General features: G+C 48.5%; 1 protein-coding gene across 2 annotated transcripts in view; it reads right to left on the reverse strand.

Annotated features, from left to right (window-relative positions):
- The window catches only part of TBX15 (T-box transcription factor 15), a 125,122-nt gene extending 108,193 nt beyond the window's left edge, over positions 1–16,929 (reverse strand). Inside the window, exon 1 of one of the 2 annotated variants that reach the window (XM_060413360.1) lies at positions 16,879–16,929. Coding sequence is in view for 1 of the 2 variants with exons in the window: in XM_004002385.6 (XP_004002434.3) it covers positions 15,514–15,718 (205 nt within the window). In the remaining variant the exon portion in view is untranslated. Of the gene's footprint in view, positions 1–15,513; positions 16,013–16,878 lie in introns of those variants that run through there. The other variant, XM_004002385.6, reaches the window with a different exon arrangement.
- Between the last annotated feature and the right edge of the window lie 5,462 nt (positions 16,930–22,391).

Below are 22,391 nucleotides of genomic sequence, written 5' to 3' on the forward strand. Positions count from 1 at the left end.
ATAAAAATAAATAAAAGAAAGAAGAGTTCCCTGGTGGTCTAGTGGTTAGGATTTGGTGCTTTCACAGCTATGGCCAGGGTTCAATCCCTAGTCAGGGAGCTGAGATCCCATAAGGTGTGTGCCATCGCCAAAAAAAAATAATAATGAAAGTAAAAAATAAAACGAAGTATCCATCAATGGATGGATAAAGAAATGGACATATACATATATATACCCATATGTGTGTGTGAATATTATTCAGCCAGGAGAAAGAAGGAAATCCTACCATTTGTCACAATGTGAATGGACCTTGAGGGCATTACGCTAGGTGAAATAAGTCAGACAAAGACAGATACTGTATGATCTCACCCATACATTGCATTTTCAAAAAGCTGAATTCATAGAAACAGAGTAGAATGCTGAGTAGCAGTGGTGGGGTGGGGGAATTTAGGAGATGTTAGTCAAAGGGTGCAAACTTGTAGAGAGAAGGTTAACGAGTTCTGGAGACCTAACACACAGCATTGTGATTATATTCAACAACACTCCACTATGTATCTCAAAGCTGAGATCAGATCTTAAATGCTCTCACCACAAAAGGCGGTCATCATGTTTCAGGATATAAATGTATCAGATCAACACCTTGTATAACTTGAACTTATGCAATGCGTATGTCATTTTTTTAAAAGTCAGCCTGTGCAAAGGGAATAGGGCAAGCAATGGAGATAAGCTAAGAAGGGTAGTTTGGGACAATGCTGTCTGACACTCACCAAAAGGTTTCTCATAAGAACACCGGAGAGTTTCTGAGTTCTCAACTTACCAACAGTATAACTATGAGCATGGAAATACTGAGCACTTTCCATAGGCCTGGCACTGTGCCAAGGACTTTGCATTTGTTATTTCACTTAATGCTCACAACAGCTCTGCAGCATGTGTTATTGCCCTCATTGCACACGGATGCGCTGGAGGCACAGAAGTCAGTCACTAACTTCAGGCTACACAGTCAGAGCCACGTCCACCGGCCCAGTCTCCCTAACCGGCACCCCATGCTCTTCTCCACTGTACAAGGCTGCCTCTTTGGCTTCCATCTGTTATCTTGGTTTCCCACACTGGCTGGTTTCTTCAGATTCTAGGATATGAAGGACCGTCTGCTTTCTACAGAATTTCATACTCATGCCCCAACAGAGGCCATCCAATACAATACAGGGTTGGTACTCAGCTGGCAAGATGATGGATTGAAAACAGATCCTCAAAATTTAGGAAAGATGCTGGATGAAAACATCTCAAAAGTCTACCTATACACATGCCCCCAAATTGCCCTGCCTTAAAGCCAGACCTGTCATTCTCAACACTCACCAGCAATGAGCCACACAGCTGTACAGGCCTAACAATTTGGGCAGGAAAACAGACAGGCAAAGAAAAAGAAGAATGTAGTCAAGCCCCAAGGAAAAAATGTTAACATCCGGAACCAATTCGCCCACGCAGGCTGGGGAACCGTTACACCCAGCTCTCCATAACACCCCCCAGCCCTCCCTATACACACACATACACACACACACACAGAGTCACTCTCTAGGCCATGGTTTACTATTTGCTAGCTCCCACAGCAGTCAAACTGTCCTGTGTCCATAGGAAGTGCCTTCTCTCATACCTACCACCCAGTCAGAGTATCACAGAGATGCCTTAAATCTCTGTAATGTCACAGTCTAATCTGGGTAATGCACAGTTGCAGCAGATGGGATCTAACGTTCCCAGGATTAATGCTGGTCATGCAACCAGCGCTCCGAACACTGAAGGAACTGAAGGAACACTGAACTCGCCAAGGCCTGGCTGATTTCAGACCCTGAAGCATCTACATTTCTAAATGGGCGCATCTCATGGATGAAATCCAGCAAATCACCCAAGACTGCAGCATTCATCTCATCCTCTGCCACACTCTATATTTCAAGAGTTTGGCTCCACATGGGTTCCTTGGGAAAGGAAATGGGCCCAGAGATCCATATGCTTCTGTTGCTGTGAGAGCATATCAAATCTCATCAATCACTGCCGGCCCAGAGCAAGGTGGGCAAAAGGAGAAAGTAAAGCTTGAAAACAGAGATTGACTTGACATCTTTCTCTTTTTAGCTTCTAAAAGCCATTTTTCTATCACTGTTCACAATAGACAGAAATATGATAGACCTTACCATTAAAGGGCCAAGGGACACATTAATACTAAAGTCCACACACGGAAACTGGGGGTAGAGTTGGGGGATTCTTTTTCCTCCAAATCCCTGTTGGAGGCATCAGACTTCCTAAGAGAGAATGGTTACTTTGAGTGAAGGAGGGGGTGAGAAATGATGGAAAGACACTGAACAGGTCAACCAAAAACCCTTGAAACCCACTGCTAAGTTTCCTGAAACTCACTGCTTGGATCATACCCACTTACAGTGCGTCAGAAGAGTAAAGGAGTTCTGGGTTGTAAACGTTTATCGGGATGAGAGACTTCTGCAAATAACTGATCCCATACGGAACTAGACTGCTCTAAATAGAGCTGTTACAAAATAAATGAATCAGAGCAGTCACTCAGAGGTTAAAGTTAAAGCCGTGACTCTGAGAGCGAGTGTACTTGCTGTGGGTCCTCAAGGCAGTTTCCTAATCCTTGGGCATTAGAAAGAAGCCACTGTGGAAATCAGAATCTCCTCCTTTGTAAATTCAATCCATGGCAAAGGGATTTCAGCTGTGATTGCTGAGTTTGAAAAAAAAATCAACAGCACTTAGAAATGCACGAATTGCTTGTCACTGCAACTGATACGTTTCTAAGCTGTTCCATTTTGAATCAATTACCAATAAGATTCCATCCATCCCATTGTGAATGGAGAAGGGAATGGGTAAAACAGAGCAGTTAAAGTTTCCCCTGAATTTCACTGCAGGAGGGGATTTAGGATGAGGAGGTTTTAGATAAAATTCAATATATAGCCACTGTATTTCAAACATTGAGATTTCTGTGCATTAAAGTCAAAGCAAGCCATGCTGAAAAGGCTGTATTTGTCCCATTCCAAAAACTATGGCTTATAAACTCAACCCTGAATTGCTGTCACAGAGGCTTCTACAGCAGGTATGAAGAAGGCATCTTAGGGGTTTGTTGTTGGTTGTTCAGTCACTAAGTCGTGTCCAACTCTTTGTGACCCCATGGACTGTAGCCCACCAGGCTCCTCTGTACATAGAATTTTCCAGGGAAGAATACTGGAGAGGGTTGCCGTTTCCTCCTCCAGGAGATCTTCCTGACCCATGGATCAAACCCAAGTCTCCTGCATCGCAGGTGGATTCTTTACCACTGAGTTACCAGGGAAGCCCACCTTGGGGCTAGAGGGACTTAAAACAGGAAAGGAAGATAGAGAACCAGAAACTAGAAATGAGGTCTCTCTCATTTACGATTTAACAATCAGTTTAGGGGAACAGCACAGACAGCAAACATAAGTTTCTATCTACAGAAGTACGAAGTTCTCTCTAAAGCACTGAAGAGTCATCCACAGTGGGGAGCAATACAGTCTAATGGTTAAGACATTGATTCTGGAGCCATGTGGAGCTGTGTTTAAACTCTGGCCCAGCCAGCTAAAATGAACTAGAGCTGTGTGCCTGTGGGCAAGTTATTTTCCTCATCTGCTGGCTTCTCAGGTGGAGCTAGAGGTAAAGAACCAACATCCCAGTGCAGGAGACATAAGAGACACAGGTTCAATCCCTGGGTCAGGAAGATCTCCTGGAGGAGGGCATGGCAACCCACTCCAGTATTCCTGCATGGAGAATCCCATGGACAGAGAAGCCTGGTGGCCCACAGTCCATAGGGTCACACAGAGTTGGACAGGACTGAATCGACTAAGCAGCATGCACACATCCTTTTCTGTAAACGGGGAAACAATTACTTCCCTTGGAGGACTATACAGTGTATAGAGTGTACACAGTAAAAGAACATGAGTAAAACCATCAGCATGGTGACTGGTACAGGGCCCACTCTCTAGCCATGAAAGCTCTTAATGGCTAGCACTGTGGGCATGCTGAGATAAGATGATGCCTGTAAGACTGGAAGTATGGAAACATCTGATCAAATGTGGAGCAGAGAGTCTTTTCTGAAGACCAAGACTTGCCTCCAGCCAGGGCAAAGCAGCTCCCTCCTCCAAATGGCCAGGCAGGACCTGGGTGCTGCCAGTGAAGGGCCCCAGCTCCTTGAAGGAGGGAGGCCTTGGGAGGGATCTTTTCTCTAGGAATGCACCTTCTCCCACTGTGGTGGAGAATCAATATAAACAAAGTCTGAGGTGTAGCTATTTTTTTTTAATAGTAAATGATCAAATCCAGCCTTCTGTTTTCCAGAAGGAAGAAAACTGTGCAAAAGGGTGCAGCCAGATATGAGTTCTCACAGAATGGCTGCATCTTCTTCCGCTTCACTGGAAAAAGACTTCCTAGTGCCTTCTTTCCCAACAGTCAGCTTAGTTTTAGGATTCCCTTTCATTTAGTCCCTTTACTCTCCCTCTCTTTAATTCAACCAAGCAGTACTTAAAAATCCTTCACAGCACCCTCAGCTCACTGGTTAAACTGGCCATTCTGCCCAGAATCCTGGGGTCCATCAGAAGACAGGCTTTACAAACAAAGCCTTATGAAGATGAACACTATTTCCTATATGATAAAACCTGACCTTTGGGGGATTTCTGGGCTCCAAAAACTAACCAAAGAGAAACACACAGGAGTTATTCCACTTCCCTGCATCCAGAAAGGCCCCTCTGTCTGCTGCCAGAATGGAGTTCCTGAAGAGCTGGTAAAGCTGAGGCTCCCCAGCCATAGCCCCTGCCCAGACCCTCTTCCTAACGTTTGCCAGCTGGCTGATCCCTACCCTTGAAAGCCCTCTCTCCCTCCCTCCAGTGCTCACTCAGGTGCTGGCTTTCTGCCTCAGTGGAACCCTGAATAGCAATGGCTCTCAAAGTTCAGTTTGATTTAAGCCACGCACACTTAAAATCCTGTTCTCTGTCTCCAACCATAGGCTATATACACCAAGTGGGGATCCCACTTCAAGTCCCAAACATCCCATTTAAAGCAAAAGACCAGGGGAGAGGGATACTGGCTATAGTAATTTACAATCTGCAACACTTTCTTATGTAAACTAGTCACTAACGTGAGTAATCACTATCAATTCAATTGATAGGAATAATAGGCATCATGCTAAATTCTTTTTTCTTTAAATGTGTACTATCTCATTTAGTCCTCACAACCACCTTCTGACGAACACATTTCTTACTACTGATGCAGAAACTAGGGTTGATAGAGATTAAGTAATTTGCCCAAGTGTTGGAACTAGGGCTCAGACACAAACTGTTTAACCCCAGAAACCTGAGCTTTTAACCTTTCTACAATCCACTCATTGTAACAAACTGAAACGTTAATAGAAGTAACCATCTCATTAGAGTGTTTTGAAAAATCTACATACATATATAATTGTTATATATAATTATTTGGAATATATATTGTTATATATCACATTACATTATTATACATAATATATAACAATATATATTTACACATATTACATTATATTGATAATATATAATTATATAACTTAGCACAGTGGCTGGTACATAGTGTTCAATAAATTGGTTATCATTGCTCTTATTGCATTATCATTATATTTTTATTATTTACTGTTTGCTCTGTGTCAGCCACCTGTACTGGGCTCTAGACATCTAAAGCAAAGAAGACAGCCCCACAGCAGTTTATAGGGCAACAGTGAGAGAGGATGACCAGTCAATCTAAAACTAGTAAGAACAGAAATTCTGCACAGGGGCTAGAGCAGCAGAGAATAGGGCAGCAACTGAGGTGGGGAGCTGTCACTGGGGTTCCAACTGTAGAAGTCTATAAGGAAATGAAGTCCCACAAGATAGAAACATGAGATACACTCCTCGGTGTGTCCTGGGCCCAGTTTTTTTGTCTGACCCTGCCCTCAAGTTCAGCAGCTATGAATAGAGGTCTTGAATGCTAAGCTGTCTTCTGATCTATCTTGTTGACAAGCGTTTTGCCTGTTACTAAGTCATCCTTTTAGCATTCTCACATCTCTGCCAGATCAAGATCTCGGCTTAGCAGACTGGACATGGAAAATAGTTACTAGTGCTTTCTGTCAGGCTCAAATAGAAATGAGGGGCAACTGATTCTTGCGGGGTGGAACCAGGTGGGAGGGTGGTCCACCAACTCAGTTTACCAGTGCTTAAGTTGCTTTTCTCAGTCTTCATTTTTTTCAAATCCATAGAATTTTTCCAGCTATTTCTGAGAATGGCATAAAAAATGTTAGAAGCAAAAATAACTTGTATTTCTTTTAAATTCAGTAATGCCATAGAACTCTTTTGGCTGGAGAGTCCTGGGCGTTCACACAAGCAACAATAGGTTACATCAAACACAAAGACTAGAAATCACTGATCCGGGACTTCTGAACATGTGATATTAATCTAAAAACTTTTCAAGAGCTTTATGGAAGCTCTTAATTCTAGCTATAAAAATCTTTTTTTTTCTTTTGGTCTTATGTTGCTATTACTGTTACTTTCTACAACTGCAGTAAAACTTCCCTCATTCCAACAAAGTAAAGGATGAGTCAGTTCAGTCGCTCAGCCACATCGGACTCTTTGCGACCCCATGAATTGCAGCACTCCAGGCCTCCCTGTCCATCACCAACTCCCAAATGAGTCAAGTGATAGCTAAGTTGTATTAGGAGGAAAAAATAAAAAAAATTTTAAGTTAACAGGATTACAGAATCTTATAGCTAAAGGGGCCTCAGGTGTTATTTAAGCCTCTCTCATATTTCATGAACCAGGAACCAAGGCCTCATCAGTGGCTACGAACCAACTTTAAAACTTTTTTTTTCACCATTTATATGTCTGCCTTTAAAATCAATATCCTCAGTTCCAACATTAATAACAAAAGCTTGCACTAGAATCTAGTCTAATTTAAGTAAGTGTAGCCCACTTCCTATCTTAATACACGGATATAATCTAGAATACAAGGGCCTGTGTCGAATGTAGTATAGTGAAGACTCAAAGATAGCCATGGAAGCAATTAAGGTTTCTGAAATGTTTCACAATTCAGTATTCCTCTGCAAGCTTGCCTATACAATTAATTTTCTACCTAAGACCTTTCTTTTCATATACAGTGCATAGATATATAGATATATATACACAGAGCCCTTCTCCAGTTTTGCTGCAAAGAAATCAAAGTATTAGGCTTCTGAATTAAGGAAGATTTGTCATTTCCAGGGAGAGCATTGCTGCATTCACAACCACTTACCGGCCCAAATGCTTGCCCCTCCCCACTGTGAAAAGCGAGTATTTTTTAGTAACAAGAATGGGAGGCCTCAAACAGCCAAGTCACCCATCCACTAGGTTACAATTCTGGGCCCTGGGGCCTGCTGTGATTGACGCTTGGGAACCAGGATGCCTCGAGGCGGGACTTCCCTCGCAGCGAACGCTCAGCTCTTGAAGGGAAGCCATCTGGCTGGCTTCTTGCAGAATATAGTCATTTCTCAATCTACTTAGTAAAGCTGAGTGATTTCTTTGCTTTTCTGAGAAACGCATTACTTCATTGTTTCAAATCTCCAAGAACAGCATGAAGAACAATTGCCTGCTGTCCCTTTGTCTCGATGGGCAATGCCGGCTTCCTGCGAAGAGGTATCTCTGCAGTTATGAGTCCCACGCATCCGGGAATCATCTGCGTTTCGAACCGACAAAATGACTTTCCTTTTTAACGGGCTGGTGATAGTGACTGACCCTAGAAATCACCCATTTGGAAATGGTTAGGGATTTTAAAACTCTACGAGCCGAGGGCTTCTTGGTTTCTAATTGCTGATGTTTGAAGTGCGTTTGATTCCCCGAAAATGTGTTTAGCCTGATGAAAGCAAAAGCTCAAACTCCCCCAGGGCGCGAGGTGTAAGATCCTTGGATCCAGTTTGGTTTGAAGTTGGGTTGGAGTTCCCCGCCACCACGCCTCCGATTTTTCTTTGGGAGGGGTAACGAGAATCTTTCATCAAAGCCCTCCTGATTACCCCCACTGCCCGCGCATCCCTCCAGGATGTAAGTAGAGCTGAGAAATGCACCCACCATCCCTCAGTATGCCGGCCCTGGTTTCAAAGGCCCGGCGGCAACTGCGGGCCCACGGATCGGCCAGGCCCATCCTCGAGAGCCGGAGCAGGGAACCCCGGGCCGCGCGCCCCGAGGCCCGGCCGCCGCTCCCTCACCGAGGCGGCCGAGACCCGGGCAAGGAGCGAGGGGCGGAGGGCCGGCAGCCGCGACCGCGGCCCAATTCGCCGACTGGTGACAGTCACCCGAGGGGCCCTGGTTTCCCAGGGATGGTTTCACATTAAGAGATGCAATCCCAATGCCTTCCTCAATGAAAGGTCATCTGAATTTTTTTTTTTAGGGGGTAAAAATGAGCGACCGAGGTGTGTGTAGGAGGTTAGAGGAAGGGAAAAGGATGCGGGGAGGTGAGGGGAAAGTCAAGGGGAGCTAACTGCTTTCCAAGCCCCGGTCTGGGAATTTTGACGTTACGCCCTGGGCTGTGGGACGGCAAAAGAAAGGCAGAGGGTGTTCGAGGTCAGAATTTTGGTTCACCCGATGGAGAACTAGGCACTGAATTCTAAGGATCCAGCTAGGTGTATAATGATGATCTTGTAAAGGGAACTCTACTGTTATCTGAAGCGTTTTGGTTTTTAAAAGGCTACATTAGGAGATTACTCCTGCAATCCACAATTAGGGGGTTGATGTTTTGTTGTTGCAATCCTCTAAAGTGTGTGACAATTGGGAAACAGCTCAGCAAAGATACTGCAGACAATAGGACAAGATTTGAATATATTTCCTATATTAAATTATTTCCCCCAAATCACAGTGTTTCTCTCATGATTTCTATTAACCATCATTATTATCCAGACTTCTCTTAGTGGTTCCCTTAACTCTCCTCTTGGGAGAAGGTGAAATTACTCGAATACAAGGCAGCCTCTGTCCATCCAAAAGGAAGATGGCATTATTCACAAAATAAAGAAAATTTTAGACATTTAGAAAAAATTTCCACTCTCCTTGTTCTTTTCAATTACACCTGCACACTCTCATTTTCTGGTGTTTTCTTTTAGCCTTTAGTCAAAATCACTTAATTTGAGAGTTAAATAAAATTTCCAGTAACTGTAAGTTTCAGGTCTGGGATACTCTTGAATTGTCAAAGGATATTTAGATATGACAAAATCTCTGGCCCCCTAGATTTTAGATATTCCCAGTTTGTTAAACTGGCTCCAAACAGAAAAAAAAAAAAAAAAGGCAGTTTCTTTTCTCTGAAATTTTATCTATGACCTATTCAGAACTTGATGTTCATGCATAAATTTGTATATAAACACATGCAAATTTTATAGAACAAAAAGTAGTGATTTCAAGGCCTATTTTCACTTCTGGCATCAAAAACTCATCATCAGTTTGTAGTCAGTAAAAATGTCCTGCCCTGCCTCAAAGTGAAGCCATTAATGGCAGGGAATAAATGTTGATTTGTTGTCACCAGTTGCAATTCCCCACCTCTTTCCATTTCACCTCCGGTCCTCCCTACTGAGTCTCATTTTCCACCCTGACACTTAGAACAAGGGCCTCACTTAAATTAACTAATGATTATCCATGCCCGGAGAAGTGTAAACAGACCTTAATCTTTAAATTTGCTAATTGCTCTAACCAGTATAGACCCCTGAGTATCTCAGTCATGCACATATAAAATTTAAATCTCACTAGAAAACAGAAAAGACAAAGCAAAAATAAATCACCTGGATGAGAGGAAGAAGGGGGAAAGATTCCACGTTCCATCAGCTCCCTACTTTTCTCTGTGAAAAATATCCCCAAAAGTTAAAACTTAAAAAGCCATTCAAATATTCTCCCCTTGCTTAACTACTTTGTCTTTTGGGAGTAAGAAAGCAATAACCAGTTACACCCTTGAACAATCCTTGGACGGATTTCTGCATTTCCAGAAAGGAAAGTGAAATGCCAATCTGTTCTTTATCCCTGTGGAATTTGCACAGTTCAGCCTGGCTTAAAAAAAAAAAAAAAATCTACCATCACCTAGTGAAGAAACTTCCAGATTTAAGAAGTAATCATTTTTCTCCTGGGGTATGAGAAATAAACTTCTATTACAGTCCATAACCAGGATCTCAAAAAAGTGCTCTCATCTTATTAATATTATAATTTTGGCAATACAGAAAAGGATTGTGACAGACCTGGAATATTTCACTCTTTAATGCTAGTAATGCCCTTAGGCTTGGATGAACAAAATGTTTCGGTCTTCTGAGCCAAAATGTATTTGTCCCTCCCTCTTTGTGGCCCAAAATGAAGGATTCATGATGAGGGACTTGCTTCCATTAAACTTGTCCACACAAAGGAAATTATACAAATAGATCGGGGAACACAAACCACCAACACCCAATCATTTCAGTTTTAGCTCCCAGGTTAAGCATTTCATACCATTTTTGGCTTGCTCCTCACGTGCCGGGTATATTAATTAAATATGCTAAGCTAATTTTCTTTAATAATTAAAAGATGTTCAAGACACCATTTGAAGTAATGGGGGAACGCACAGGAAATGGCAGCCGATATGCAGATATGTATCAATATAATTTAGATCCAAATTCCACTGTAAGAAATTTAATTCCCCTTTCTGCCTGCATAAACGTCACCTCGTGAACTTTTCTTTCTGGGAATTTTTGCGTATAAAATCAGGAAATCCAAAGGCGCTAGTTCTGAATCCAAATAAAGTGTTCTATAAGGAAGAGCGTTGGGTGGGGCGTGGAAGACGCGAATTCAGAATCGCTGCGCACCTATGTTGTAAGCTGATCTGTCCAGGAAAGCCTTCACCGCCCATTAGGCTTGCGCTCTTCGGGCCGGTCTCCGAGAGGCAGAAACCAGCCGGGCAAGGGGCTGCCCTGCACCGAGTAGCGGTGAAGCCAGAACACCGCCCTGCCCCACCCCATCTCCCGCGCGCGCGCCTTCCACACGCTTTACACCCGTTTCTGAACCTCCCTCCCCTCAAGTGGAAGTGGCGGGATACAAAGGGGCGACCTGCGGAGGTGCAAACCACAGCCCAATCCACTTTCCTTCCACCACAGTCCAAACTCTGGGCATCAGGATTTCCTCCACTCCCTGTCCTCCTCACTATCCTCGAGCACTTTGCTCGATTCATGGGATAAAACGCGTTACAATAATCTCCTTCCGAGTGCCTTCCGTCTTACAAATCACGGCAGGACTGGAGTTTTACGCAGAACGTCTCCATTCCCTTCCCCACCGTTCTGGGGACACTGCGGTGAGCTCTCCCAGACCCGTGCAAAAAAAGCCATTTGACAGTCAGCAAACCACCATCCTAACCCGGCCTACCCCTTCATTCCCTTTCGGATTCGTGACAAAAGGTCATTTACCAAAGAGGCAGCCACAGTGGAAGACTGTTTTGACCTGACACCCAGGTCACGTTCAGAAGGCCCCACACTTGGCTCCTTTGCAGGGCGCAGAGCCGGCACCTCTAGGCCTGCACGGGTGTCGGGACGCACGCATCACCGAGGAACCGGAGTTCTTCCGAAGAAAGACCTTTAAGCGTCTTGCGCTGCGCGCCTCCTACCCTTACACTAGGGTCCAAGCCTCGGCCTGCGCCCTGGCTGGTGCTTGCCTTGCACAAGTATATTCTCCCCCACAGTCTCAAACGCATCGCTTTTCCTGTTACTTAAACATAAGTGAAGAATTATTTCCTCTGTTTTGACCCTTGTATTTCCATATTGCGGAGAGGGGGAGTCGGTTAGACGTGTGAGGACAGGATTAAAATCTTGGAGTTCTACTCTGAGCGAACAAACCATAAACTGGCAGATTAATTCCCGCGACAACTTAATTTTGATAATTCGAAGGAAGCAAGGGCCCTGGGAACTGCGAGGGCTTTTTCTTGTCTTATTCTACCACAGGTTGCGCAGCCGGCCGCCTGGGAGAACGCGAGCGCCTGACGTGAGTGCACGTGTGCGTGCGGATCTCCCTGGCGTTACTGGGTGTGCCTGCTTTGTGTGCCCACCCGCGTGCGTCTCCACCTCCTTAGGCCGCCGCCGAACGCCTTGGCTGCAGAGGCTCAGGCCTACGGGCTTCGGAGGGGGAAATCCCTTCGCAGAAGGTTTAAATTATTTTTCTCCGCGGGGGATCGGGCTTCGGTCGCACTGGGCTGCGGATTTGGGCGGGAAAGGCCCAAACCGGAGCTGGGGAAGCCGGGCGGAGCAGAGGCTGCGGTCCGAACGCAGATGGCGCCGCCGCGTGCCTGAAATATACTTCCAAGGCCGCAGCCGCCGGAGCAGCTGTTCCCGGCGATCCTGGCGCGAAAGTTTCCTCCGTTGCTGCTGTGTGAGAGGCGGGGGGCAAGCCAACCCGAGAGCCAGGCTTTTCGGAGACGAGTTTTGAGACCCTCCCCAGCCCGCAGAGGCTGAATTTCCTGGCGGCTTCTCCGAAAGACTAGAGCTCTGGCCTGGGTGTGAAAATGAGGGTACCTCGCAGGCCCTCCTCCAGGGCCCTGAGGGCCTCAGGGTTTGGGGGAGGGGGGGAACCACCAGGCTTGGTGGAAAATTTTGAAATACATACTGTGTGTCCTCTGATGTGTGAAGACCTACAGCGAGCAGGCCGGGCCGGTCCCCCGCTGCTGCAGGTTGGCGCCCCAGGCTGCGGGCGCGCTCGGCGCCAACTAAAGCCAGCTCTGTCCGGACGCCGAAAGAAAAACGGGCTGTGAAAAAGCAAAAGCCACGTCTTTGAGAAAAAAAAAAATAATAAAAGCTGAGCATTAAAATCGGACCCCTAAGTTACCTGTAGATCCCGGGATTTTGAGGGAGGGCTGAAAATGATGGTACGGGTCAGAGAGGGGTATGGTGAGAATGATAAATACAGCTGATCCAAGGCGGGTGGCCAGTGTACGTGTGCATGTTTGTTTAATCCCCCAGGCCCTTGGTAATATTCTTGTCGTGGTGCGGTTTTTTCCTGTTCCTGATTTCTCTTCGGCCTCGGGCAGCTGAGCCCCACAGTGAGTCCAGCCCCTCTTGTGCTAATTGGGAGAAGAAAGTTTAAAGACAATGGCAAGGCCCAGCCAGGCAGAGACACGGCCCTGGGCATGATGGGAGTCCCTGCGCCCCCTTTCCCGGCTCCACCATACACATCTTTACATGTGGCCCTGCCTTTGTATTGTTAGGGGTCTGTATTAGAGACAGAAAGAAAAGTCTAAAAGGAACCCCAAGCCCTCCAGTGTTACCCTCCAGGCTCAAAGCCCAAAGCTCTGCCTCCTCCACTCCCCTGACTGCGAGGCCTCCACATCAGAGCGCACTTTGAATGAAAGATCTGTTTTTCATCCTACATCCTGTTTGTCCTGGTCCTAAGAGTCTTGGCCACTGCAGGGACCTTGGAGATTCCCCTGCTCCACCACCGAACAAGGCTCAGCAGGATGCAGCCCGGCTCTGAAGAAGGCGCGTCCAGTACTCTTGGCTTCTAGCTATTTCCTCCTCCTGGATCTTTGCCCCACAAACGTATTTCGTTTTCTCTAATCCAAAGGCCCTTTTTCTTTAAAAAAAAAAAAAAAAAGTTATAAAGGTAATGGGAACTCATTACCTCAACTCTCTGTCAGGTAAAGTTCGATATTAGGTCCTCAACCCGTATCCGTATCCTGGGGGATGGAGGAAACAGCATTCTGGACACCAGGTCCTCCTGCTCACATCCCTGAATTGGTCTCTCCTTGTTCCAAATCCCCATTTTTTCTCTCTTCATTATTTTCTGAGAAGAACTTCAGAAAGAAAACTGCCAGCTGAGTCCCCTATTATGATCCGAGTGTTGATCCTTTGGGGCATGCGACCCTACACCAGCTCCCTATGACCTGTATCCCCTCTCCCAGGGAAAAGGACCAGAGGACAGGACAGAGTGTCTGCATACTCAGTTAAGTAACTTCTCCCTTTTCCACCATAGCAAAAATAAACTAACCTCCCCAATTATGAGCTGTCCTAAGACCTGCAAGAACTTTCACTAAACTGTGTGTAGGCCCAAAGGAGATTTTGACAACAAATAAGTGCGGTGAGGAAATAGGGTCTGTCCAGAGACGGGAAACACATTAGCCACGCGTTCCTTTCTGGATTGCCCACACAGGGGTCCGCGTGGACAGGCACCCGCATCCAAATACAGGGAAAGGCTTGAGCGGACGAAATAAATCTCCTTTTAATTTTCTTTTCATCGACTAATAAAAATAATTCCCCAGCACTAAACCCAAATACCGTAACCGGCCGCAAGAACACGGAGAATTCATAAAACTCTGTCTCTGCAGGTCACCCGCTAATCGCGTTATTATTAGCCTCGGGAGCATGGAAATTGAACTGTCACTGCCGAAAGAGAAAATGTAAGCGACAGCTGTCTCTCCTTGGATCGGCCAGTTTTCCAGCCCCCAAGCTCCTTCCTGGGCCTCAAGCTGGGTCCCCAAGCTCGTGGGCCTGCGACCGCCCCTCATCTCTTTACTGTCCGCCGCCCCCTTCCGACTTGCAGGCGCTCTGACCCGAATCTACTCCCCAGCCCTAGCTGGTCAGCAGGAGCACCTCCAGAAAAGTTTTACGAATCCTGGCTGGAAAGTTTCTGAAGCGCTAAACCAAGCTGTGAGCGTAGCCTGAGTGTGTGTGTGTGTGTGTGTGCGCGCGCGCGCAAAATTCTTCCGACAACAGCTGTTCCCCCGGACTGTTTTGCACAGTTGAAATCTTGGCACTTAATACAAAACGTTAAGTTGTTCCCCGCCCCTTCTAATATTCTGTTAAAATACTGACATCGACATCGGCCCGGTGTTTTACATTTTATGTGCATATAACTGTGCATAGAATGCGTACAAATCCAACACATTACTGCACTGCTCCCCACAAATACACAAAGACGTGGGCTCTGAAGAGTGGCCCCGGGCGCAGCGTAAGGCGGCTAGCACCCATTCCTCTTTCCATAAATGCGGACGAAGTAGAAATATAATTGTGCTCCCTCGTCGCGGGGAGTAGGAGAAACACAACTTGAGTCCCAGAAAAGTTGGTGGGGGAAGGGAAAGGACCGAGGTTGCAGGCTAAATGGGACAAACGGCAATTTCCACCGGGGTGGACTGGACGGAGAATTCCGTGCCAGTCCTCGGAGCTCTCAGAAGCGAGTCCCAACTCCTCTCCGATCGGGCCGTTGCCTTCGATCCTCGCCCGTCTTAACCCCAGGGGCCTGCAGCCCTCTCAGCGGCGGGCATGGTGAACACTGCACTCTGCTCCCCAAAAGAGAAGGGGATGCTGGCTTGAGGTTGGCGACGAAACTGCAAGGCTCAGGCCAGTTCCCCCAAATTGGTTCCAGCGAATTTGGGGAAACCTCAAGGCATTGCGCAAAGAAAAAGAAACCGGCGTTGGAGTAAGACGGCGTCACAGTCAGGGCCTTCCTACTCGCCACTCTCCCCGCCGGCTGGCCGCCCCGCGTCCCCTCTCCGCCCGCCTCCCGCGTTCCGGCTCCACGCACTCACCCGGGTGAGGCTCCAGGCCGTGCGCACCCGCGTCCTCCGCGTCTCCGAGTGGGCCCGCGGGGCTCAGCGCCTCCATGGACAGGTCCAGCCCCTTCTCCTCCCAGTCTCGCAGCTTCCGCTTTTTATTTGAGCCGATCAAGGCTTCAACGGAGAAGGCATGTGCTCGCGAGCTCAGGGCGACTGCAGATCTTCTCCTTTCACTCATCTTAGCCGCCCGCACCCCGGCTCCCGCTCGCCCCCACTACAGAGGGAGCAGCCCGAGCCCTCACGCTCCGAGCGCCCACCGGGCCAGGCCCGGGAAAGGCGGCGGCGAGGTGGCCAAGACTGAGGCAGCGGCTCCGCGGGTCCTGGGCACCCTCCCCCTGCGCCCTGCACGGCCGGCTAGGACCGACGTCCTTGGCTGCCCCAGCCGCTAGGAACGTGCGCCCGGAGCGCCACCCGCTCGCTGCATGAGCGCCCGAGTCCTGCTTCCCACCCACCCGGGCAGGCGCTCACAGGCGGTGTAGACTGGACTTCATCATTTTTTTATTCTCTCTCCCTCCTCCCTCTCCCTTTCTCTCCTCCCTCTCCCTCTTCCTCTCTTGGTCTTCCCGTCCTTGCTCTGATCCAAACTTCTGGGAAACTTTTTTTCTAAATTCCTCCCTTCCCGAGGAGCTGGGGGCAGGCGGTGCGCTCCTGTCCGAGGGGCGAGGCAGAGGGAGGGGGGAGGAAGAGAAAGACTGAGGGAGAAAAAAAAAAAGCCAGCCCCCAACCAATGGCGAAGAGGGAACTGGAGAAACCCTGAGAACGCGGGCCAATGAAAAGAGGGGAGAGACTGAGGCTCGAGCCAGGGCTCCGCGCTGGCTGTCCCCGGGATGCTCCTGGGCCGACTTTAACTCCTGGCTTCCCGGTCCCCCACGGTTCCTCGTGGAGGGAGGCGGGGGTGAAAGTCGAGGTCAGATCTGTGCCGTTACAAACTCCTGCAAGTCCCAAATTCATAGCTTTTCCTCGCAAATCTGCTAGGTCTCATAGTCGCTGCAAGCGTAGGGTCATTTTAAATGCGGAGCTGGAATTGAGGGGCTATGACAAAACGTCAACCTGTCCAAACACACCAGAAAACGATTCCAATAATCTCGCGTTTTGGCCCCTAGATGCTTTCAGATCTGCTAGTTCCCTCGCTTCACAGGCTCCTATTTTCCCGTTGAAAGATTTCTAAGCAACTCTGATTAAGGCGAAACGAAAGAAACAAACAAGAAAGCCTCGTTACTACCCAAGGTCTTGTAATTGGAAACATAAAGATCGCTGCCTCCTTCCAGCTCTACCTGGTAGAGAAGGTGACGTAGGCGCCCTCAAGGCGAGAGGCCGGCGGAGGGGCACCCGGCTTACCAAGCGCTCTGCAGGCGGATCCTGACTGTGCCCCCGCACGCAGCAAATCCTGTCCTTCCGTTCCGCGTGGATGTTAAACAGAGCTTCGCCTGCTCGGGGCGCTGGCTCTGGAGAACCCGCCGAGAGGGGCTGGGCGAGGGCAGACGGGAACTTCGACAGCGCAGACGGAGCTTTTTCAAAATTCCCTTCAAATCCGATCACCTCGGGAGCCCGGCTCTCCCCGCCCCACTGATCCTCCCTCCATCGTAAAAAAAAAAAAAAAAAACTTTCAGGACAGCGTAGTTGTCAGGGATTTCTAAGGAACTTAAATCCAACACTTTGGGCCATCCTGATTTCACACGCTCCCTCCCAGGTTACGCTACTGGTCTCGGGCCGCTGGAGACCCCGAGCGCACGCAATTCAGCGCAGAGCGAGTTTAGAGGGGCCAAGAAGTTTATCCTGCCAAGCTGGCAAAAGTCTCGGATTTCGCGGAGGACGGCCCAAGCCACAGTCCGATCGTCCCAGCGCCCTGGTCCAGAGCTTCTATCCCAGCTCAAGAAAGAGGCAGGAAAGAGCCAGCTCCCGAATGCAAAGGGCAGACCGAGAGGCCCCAGCAGAAAACTCATGCCGACACCCAGGCTCTGAGCAGGGTCTGAACCCTAAAGCCTAGGGCAGAGGAGCCCACGTTGTTCCACAGCAGCGCCCCCAGCCCTCCCCAAGAATGAGCGCTGATCGGTCCTTCCACCTTTAGGGAGAGAAGGGAGGGTTTGTTGGACTTTTGAAACGCCACATTCCCCTCCTGACCACGGAAGAGCCAGGAAATCTAGTTCTTGCTATTACAGTTGGATGTGCCCTGGTTCTGGAGGCAACCATGTATGTCCTGAATGTACCTTGGGCCTCTCTTAGAGGAGAGAGGAAAAGGCCAGCTTTGGAGCCCCCTGCAATGGGCCTCCAGCATGGAGAAGATGAAGCTATCCCGTTCAGCCAGTGCAGAAAGAATAATAGAAAAGCCATCGGACAAGGATGAATCAGCTAGGCTTGGCCTCCTTAGCATTCCAGGAGCCTGCACCTCAGGCTTGGAGGTCCCTGAGCAGCACTTCAAACCCTGGGATCCAGCACTCAGCCCTTCAGCCTCTCCCACCTCACTGCCGGGCAAAATCCAGGGTGACCAGGTGCAGGGTCTCCTACCTCAATTCACCACTCAGGGTTGCTTTTAGGTGACCTTGCCAAAAGAGACCACTACCCAGGCTTCCACCACTTCCAGAGGTTGAGAGAAGGTAGGCCAGGAACCCGCAGTTACCTTCCCCTCACAGCTGAGACCTCTCTGTTGGTTCCCGATTCTGATGTCACCACCCTTGGCCAGCACCTGCCAGGATCACGCTGGGTGGAGTACCAATGGGGCAGGCCTCTATTCCTTCCCAGCATTTTCCTCCTCCCCTGCTCCCTGTATGTTCCATCTCCCTCTGGTAGCCTCTTGCCTGCCTTTTTCTCACAGATCTCGTTTGGTTTGAGAAACCCAATGTGAACAGCAGACAGAGAGGCCTCAGCAGGTCTTTAGGGATCAGACCCTGCTCAGAGCCTGGGTGTTGCACCATAGGCCACACACCCACTCCAAGGTCATGAAAGTTTCTCAAAAAGAGGACATTTTCGTTATCCACCACCTAGATGCAGATCTAGAAGGTCTGAACGATGTAAATGTCCATGCACACATGTCCAAGAGTCGTACACAGAAAAATGAGAAAAATGAGAAAAATGAGAGGTGCCTTCAACATCCTGCAGTTGCACCCCACAGCAGAGCATATAATCTACACAAAGTTTCCAAAGGAGCTCCTATACCCTTCTTCCAGGTTGCACATGCATTGCCTCACCCCCATCCCCCATACACATGTATCCCAGAGTTGTGGGTTAGGCCATTAAAACAAATTGGATGGTAACAAAGCCACACTCGTTTAGAACAGTCATGAAAATAGGACTTTTCCTCTAGGTAAAAGGGAGGGGCAGGGAAATTTTCTTTCTGTGAATACCAGGATCAATTTTAAGTTTTTCCCAGGGGCAGGCACTTGGTGTGTGACGTTGTGCTGACAGGGGAAAAGGTCTGGAGAAAGATTCAGCAGGAGGGCTAAATGTCTGTGACTTACCTGTATAATTTTATGCAACTAGAAGAAGAAAAACAGAGTTAGGGGGTATTAAATGTAATTATCTGGGAATATGGTCTGCATTTTCCTTCTACTCGCTATATCAAGGGGCTTTCAAAATCCCTCTTGTTACCTCAGTTTCTCTCTCCTTTAACCTTTAGGAATGAGAGTGGGGTCTCCAATATTTGACTCTAATTCCTGAGGCACTCCCCAAGTTTCCCCGACATAGGCTCCACCCTTGGGCCCTATTTCACCCTTGGGTGAAATCTACAGGTGGTGAGTCCAGGTCAGGTCTATTTCAGGCCTAAAGATGATTGACAAGGACCAAGCTGGAAGCCCTACTGTACCCACTGCAGGGTCCCCAAAAGGATGAGAAAGTTGTTGAGCACCTGAGATGTCAGAGGGGCAGGGGAGAGGGAAGAGGCACTCAACGACCCCCATCGCATAAGGAAAGCGGACGTTCAGGCCTAGCCTTGACAGGAGGAAAGTCAAGCCAGGAGAAGGGCAGCTTAGTGCCTGCTCACCTAAAACCCATTACACCCAGATAACTTGATTTTTCAGAGGAACATTAGAGTTCTGCAAGATAGGAACAAAAATACAAGAAATGGAACCCTACATCCTCCACATGCCTTGTCCTTTCCGTCTGTTTCTCCACACTAAATACCTCTAAATACCACCACTGTGAAAGCCATAATACTAAGGTGATCCACCAAATGCTGTGGCTTTGCAGTTTTGAGGAACAAACTAAAAACAAAAATTTAACAAAAATTTCAAATCGGTCTATAAGGCGATTGTGAGATTCCAGGAAACCATTAGAGGACTTCAAGGCAGGTGGAGCCTAGCAGGACCAGGTCCCATTCAGTTCTAAGCTATAGGACCTTAGGCATATGGATGAATGCCCCATGGACTCAGTTTCCCTGCTGGCAGAATGAAGGGGTCCCAAATACCTTTGTTGTTGTGTTCAGTCGCTCAGTCATGTCCGATTCTCTGTCACCCCATGGAATGCAGCACCCCGGGCTTCCCTGTCCTTCACCATCTCCTGGAGTTTGCTCAAACCCATGTCCATTGATTCGGTGATGCCATCCAATCATCTCATTCTCTGTTGCCCCCTTCTTCTCCTAAATTTTACCTTACAACCAAGCAAAGCAGGCAAGATAGTCGGTAGGAAACTGGACAGATCTGGGGTTTTGTTACTGCTGTGCTAGAATTTTCAGGGAATGTGAGGCCAATGGGCCCACTTTTCACTTCTTTTCCCAAATTGGCGCCCAGTTATGGGGTGGCACAATTGGCCTGGAGCCCTCACGTGGGCGTGGGCTGGCAATGGATTTCCGGAAAGTCCTGCCTAATGCTGGTCCCGAGAACCAGCCCGGGCTCACTCCTGTGGACCTCATCTCCAGTAGCTCGGCTCCGTCCAGATACTGGGAACTGTGGGGCCGTCGTGCGTCTTCGACTACTCAACCACCCCCTCGCACTTTTTAAAAATAAAAGTCCGTGGGGGCAAAAGGGTCTTTAATGATGTTTTTTTGTTTTCGCGAAATAAAATCTTTTGTTTTTATTTTAAACCAGCAGCGTGCCCACCTCTCGGTCCTTCCAGATGTTTGCAATAAAATCGCAGGTTTTGCCTTTGGGACTGGAAATAAAATTTAACTGCCTTCACCCTGTAATTATTCTCTTAGCTCGCCCTTCATAAATTTATCTGCTTTCTATCGGCGTTGGGGTAGGGGGCGAGCGTAAGGGGAGAAAGCCCCGATTTTATATTTGCGACTATAAAAAAGCGCCACCCGGTTTCCTCGCCTTCGGCGGCCGGGGTGTAACCGGGAGAGCCTGGCGCGGCGGGCGGCAACATTGCGCTATTGTTCGCCTACTTCGTTCTGCGCCGGAGCCGGGCCCCTCCACAAAGGGGGCCTTGTGCGGCCGGGCCGAGCAGCCGCGCCCAGGAGGCGAGGAAATCCTGTTCCCCTAGGTCCGGCTTCTCTCTCCCCAGGGCGTCCCGAGCGAGCGGCAGCCTGCCCTAGGCCTTCTTCGGTGTGCGCCCGCCTCCCCAGGCGCCGGCTCGGCCCGGCCAGACTTCGCAAGAAGCGAAACCTCGAGCCTGCGCTGAGCCCCCTTGAGCGCGAGGGAGGAGCCAGCCTCTGGGTACCGAGGCCCTACTAAAGCGGGCCTGGGACTCCAGGCGAGAGGGCTTCCTCCATCCCCTATTCTTCGCCTTGCTTGGTTTGGGCTGGAAGATAACATTCCGCATCCTCAGGAGCTCAGGGTTGCTTGGCCGCCCTAGGCAACTCAAATCAAAGCGGATTTTGAGGCCGCCAGCGAAATATCATGCACCTTGAAATAAATGCGGGTACACCAGCAACCACTACGTTGTTTTATAGGAAGCTCGTAAGTACACGGCTCATGCATTATTTTTCGTGACCTTCTACTCGCTATGGTTACAAAGTCATGGTTACAGCTATCTGGCAGCACACACATGCTGGTACACACAGTGTACAGCTACACGCGTGTAGCCACATACCTTTCTAGAATCAAGCATGCGTGTAGAAATAAGCCGTGCTTGGGTATATATACAGTATAATACACACGCATGGGGGAAACATCTTGGTCACACACTCAGCTGACCCCAAAGGCTGCAAAAATCTACAAGCCTTTGGCCCTTGGGCAGGTCTCCCCACTGCAGTTCCCCACTCCACAGCTCCCTGGGGCTCTCCCTTGCCTCCGGAAGGTTAATTTCAGGTGGCTGTTCCCTAGTCCCCTCTTTTTCATCTGCACAGAGATGGTCAAGGTTTCTCCAGCAAGGAAAGAAGGGGAAAATGAGGGGTACCCAGCCTTCAGGCCTGAGAGGGTCACACAATGCATGGGTGAGACCAGGACACTCTCCAAAGCTCAGGAGCCCAGCAGGAACTGGGAGCCTGGGCCACAAAAAAACAGCAGGACCAAGCAGAAGCAGTAGGATTTTGTCTTGCTTGGTTTTAATTGTCTGCAGCCCCTTCCACCCTCCAGCCAGCCAGCCTCCCCAAACCTGGGAAGGCCAGATACTTCCCAGGCAGAGCATTTTTTCAAGTTCTTTCTGCCCTGCCACCTCCCAGGTCTTCCAGGTCTGCCTCATAACTGTGACTCCCCACCTCCCTCTTCTTGCTAGGTTTGCAGGTGCTTAGCTAAAGCAAGGCTAAGAGTCCTCTCTAGTGTTTCCACTGAGAGGAAGGATTATCTAAAGCTTGCGGAAAGAAGCACCAGGCCCCACAACCTAAGACTACCTGCCGGCAGGGACCCTGGGATCAAGAGAGTTCCCTGAGATTCCTGAGGGGAAGCTGAGGCTGGTGGTAGTGAGGCAAGGGAGAGGGACGCCTAGAATACTGAAATAGGGCTGTCCACAAGGACCAGCAGCTAAAGTCAAAGGATTTG

This window comes from Ovis aries, chromosome 1, assembly GCF_016772045.2.
Source record: "Ovis aries strain OAR_USU_Benz2616 breed Rambouillet chromosome 1, ARS-UI_Ramb_v3.0, whole genome shotgun sequence".
In the NCBI taxonomy this organism is placed as follows: domain Eukaryota; kingdom Metazoa; phylum Chordata; class Mammalia; order Artiodactyla; family Bovidae; genus Ovis; species Ovis aries.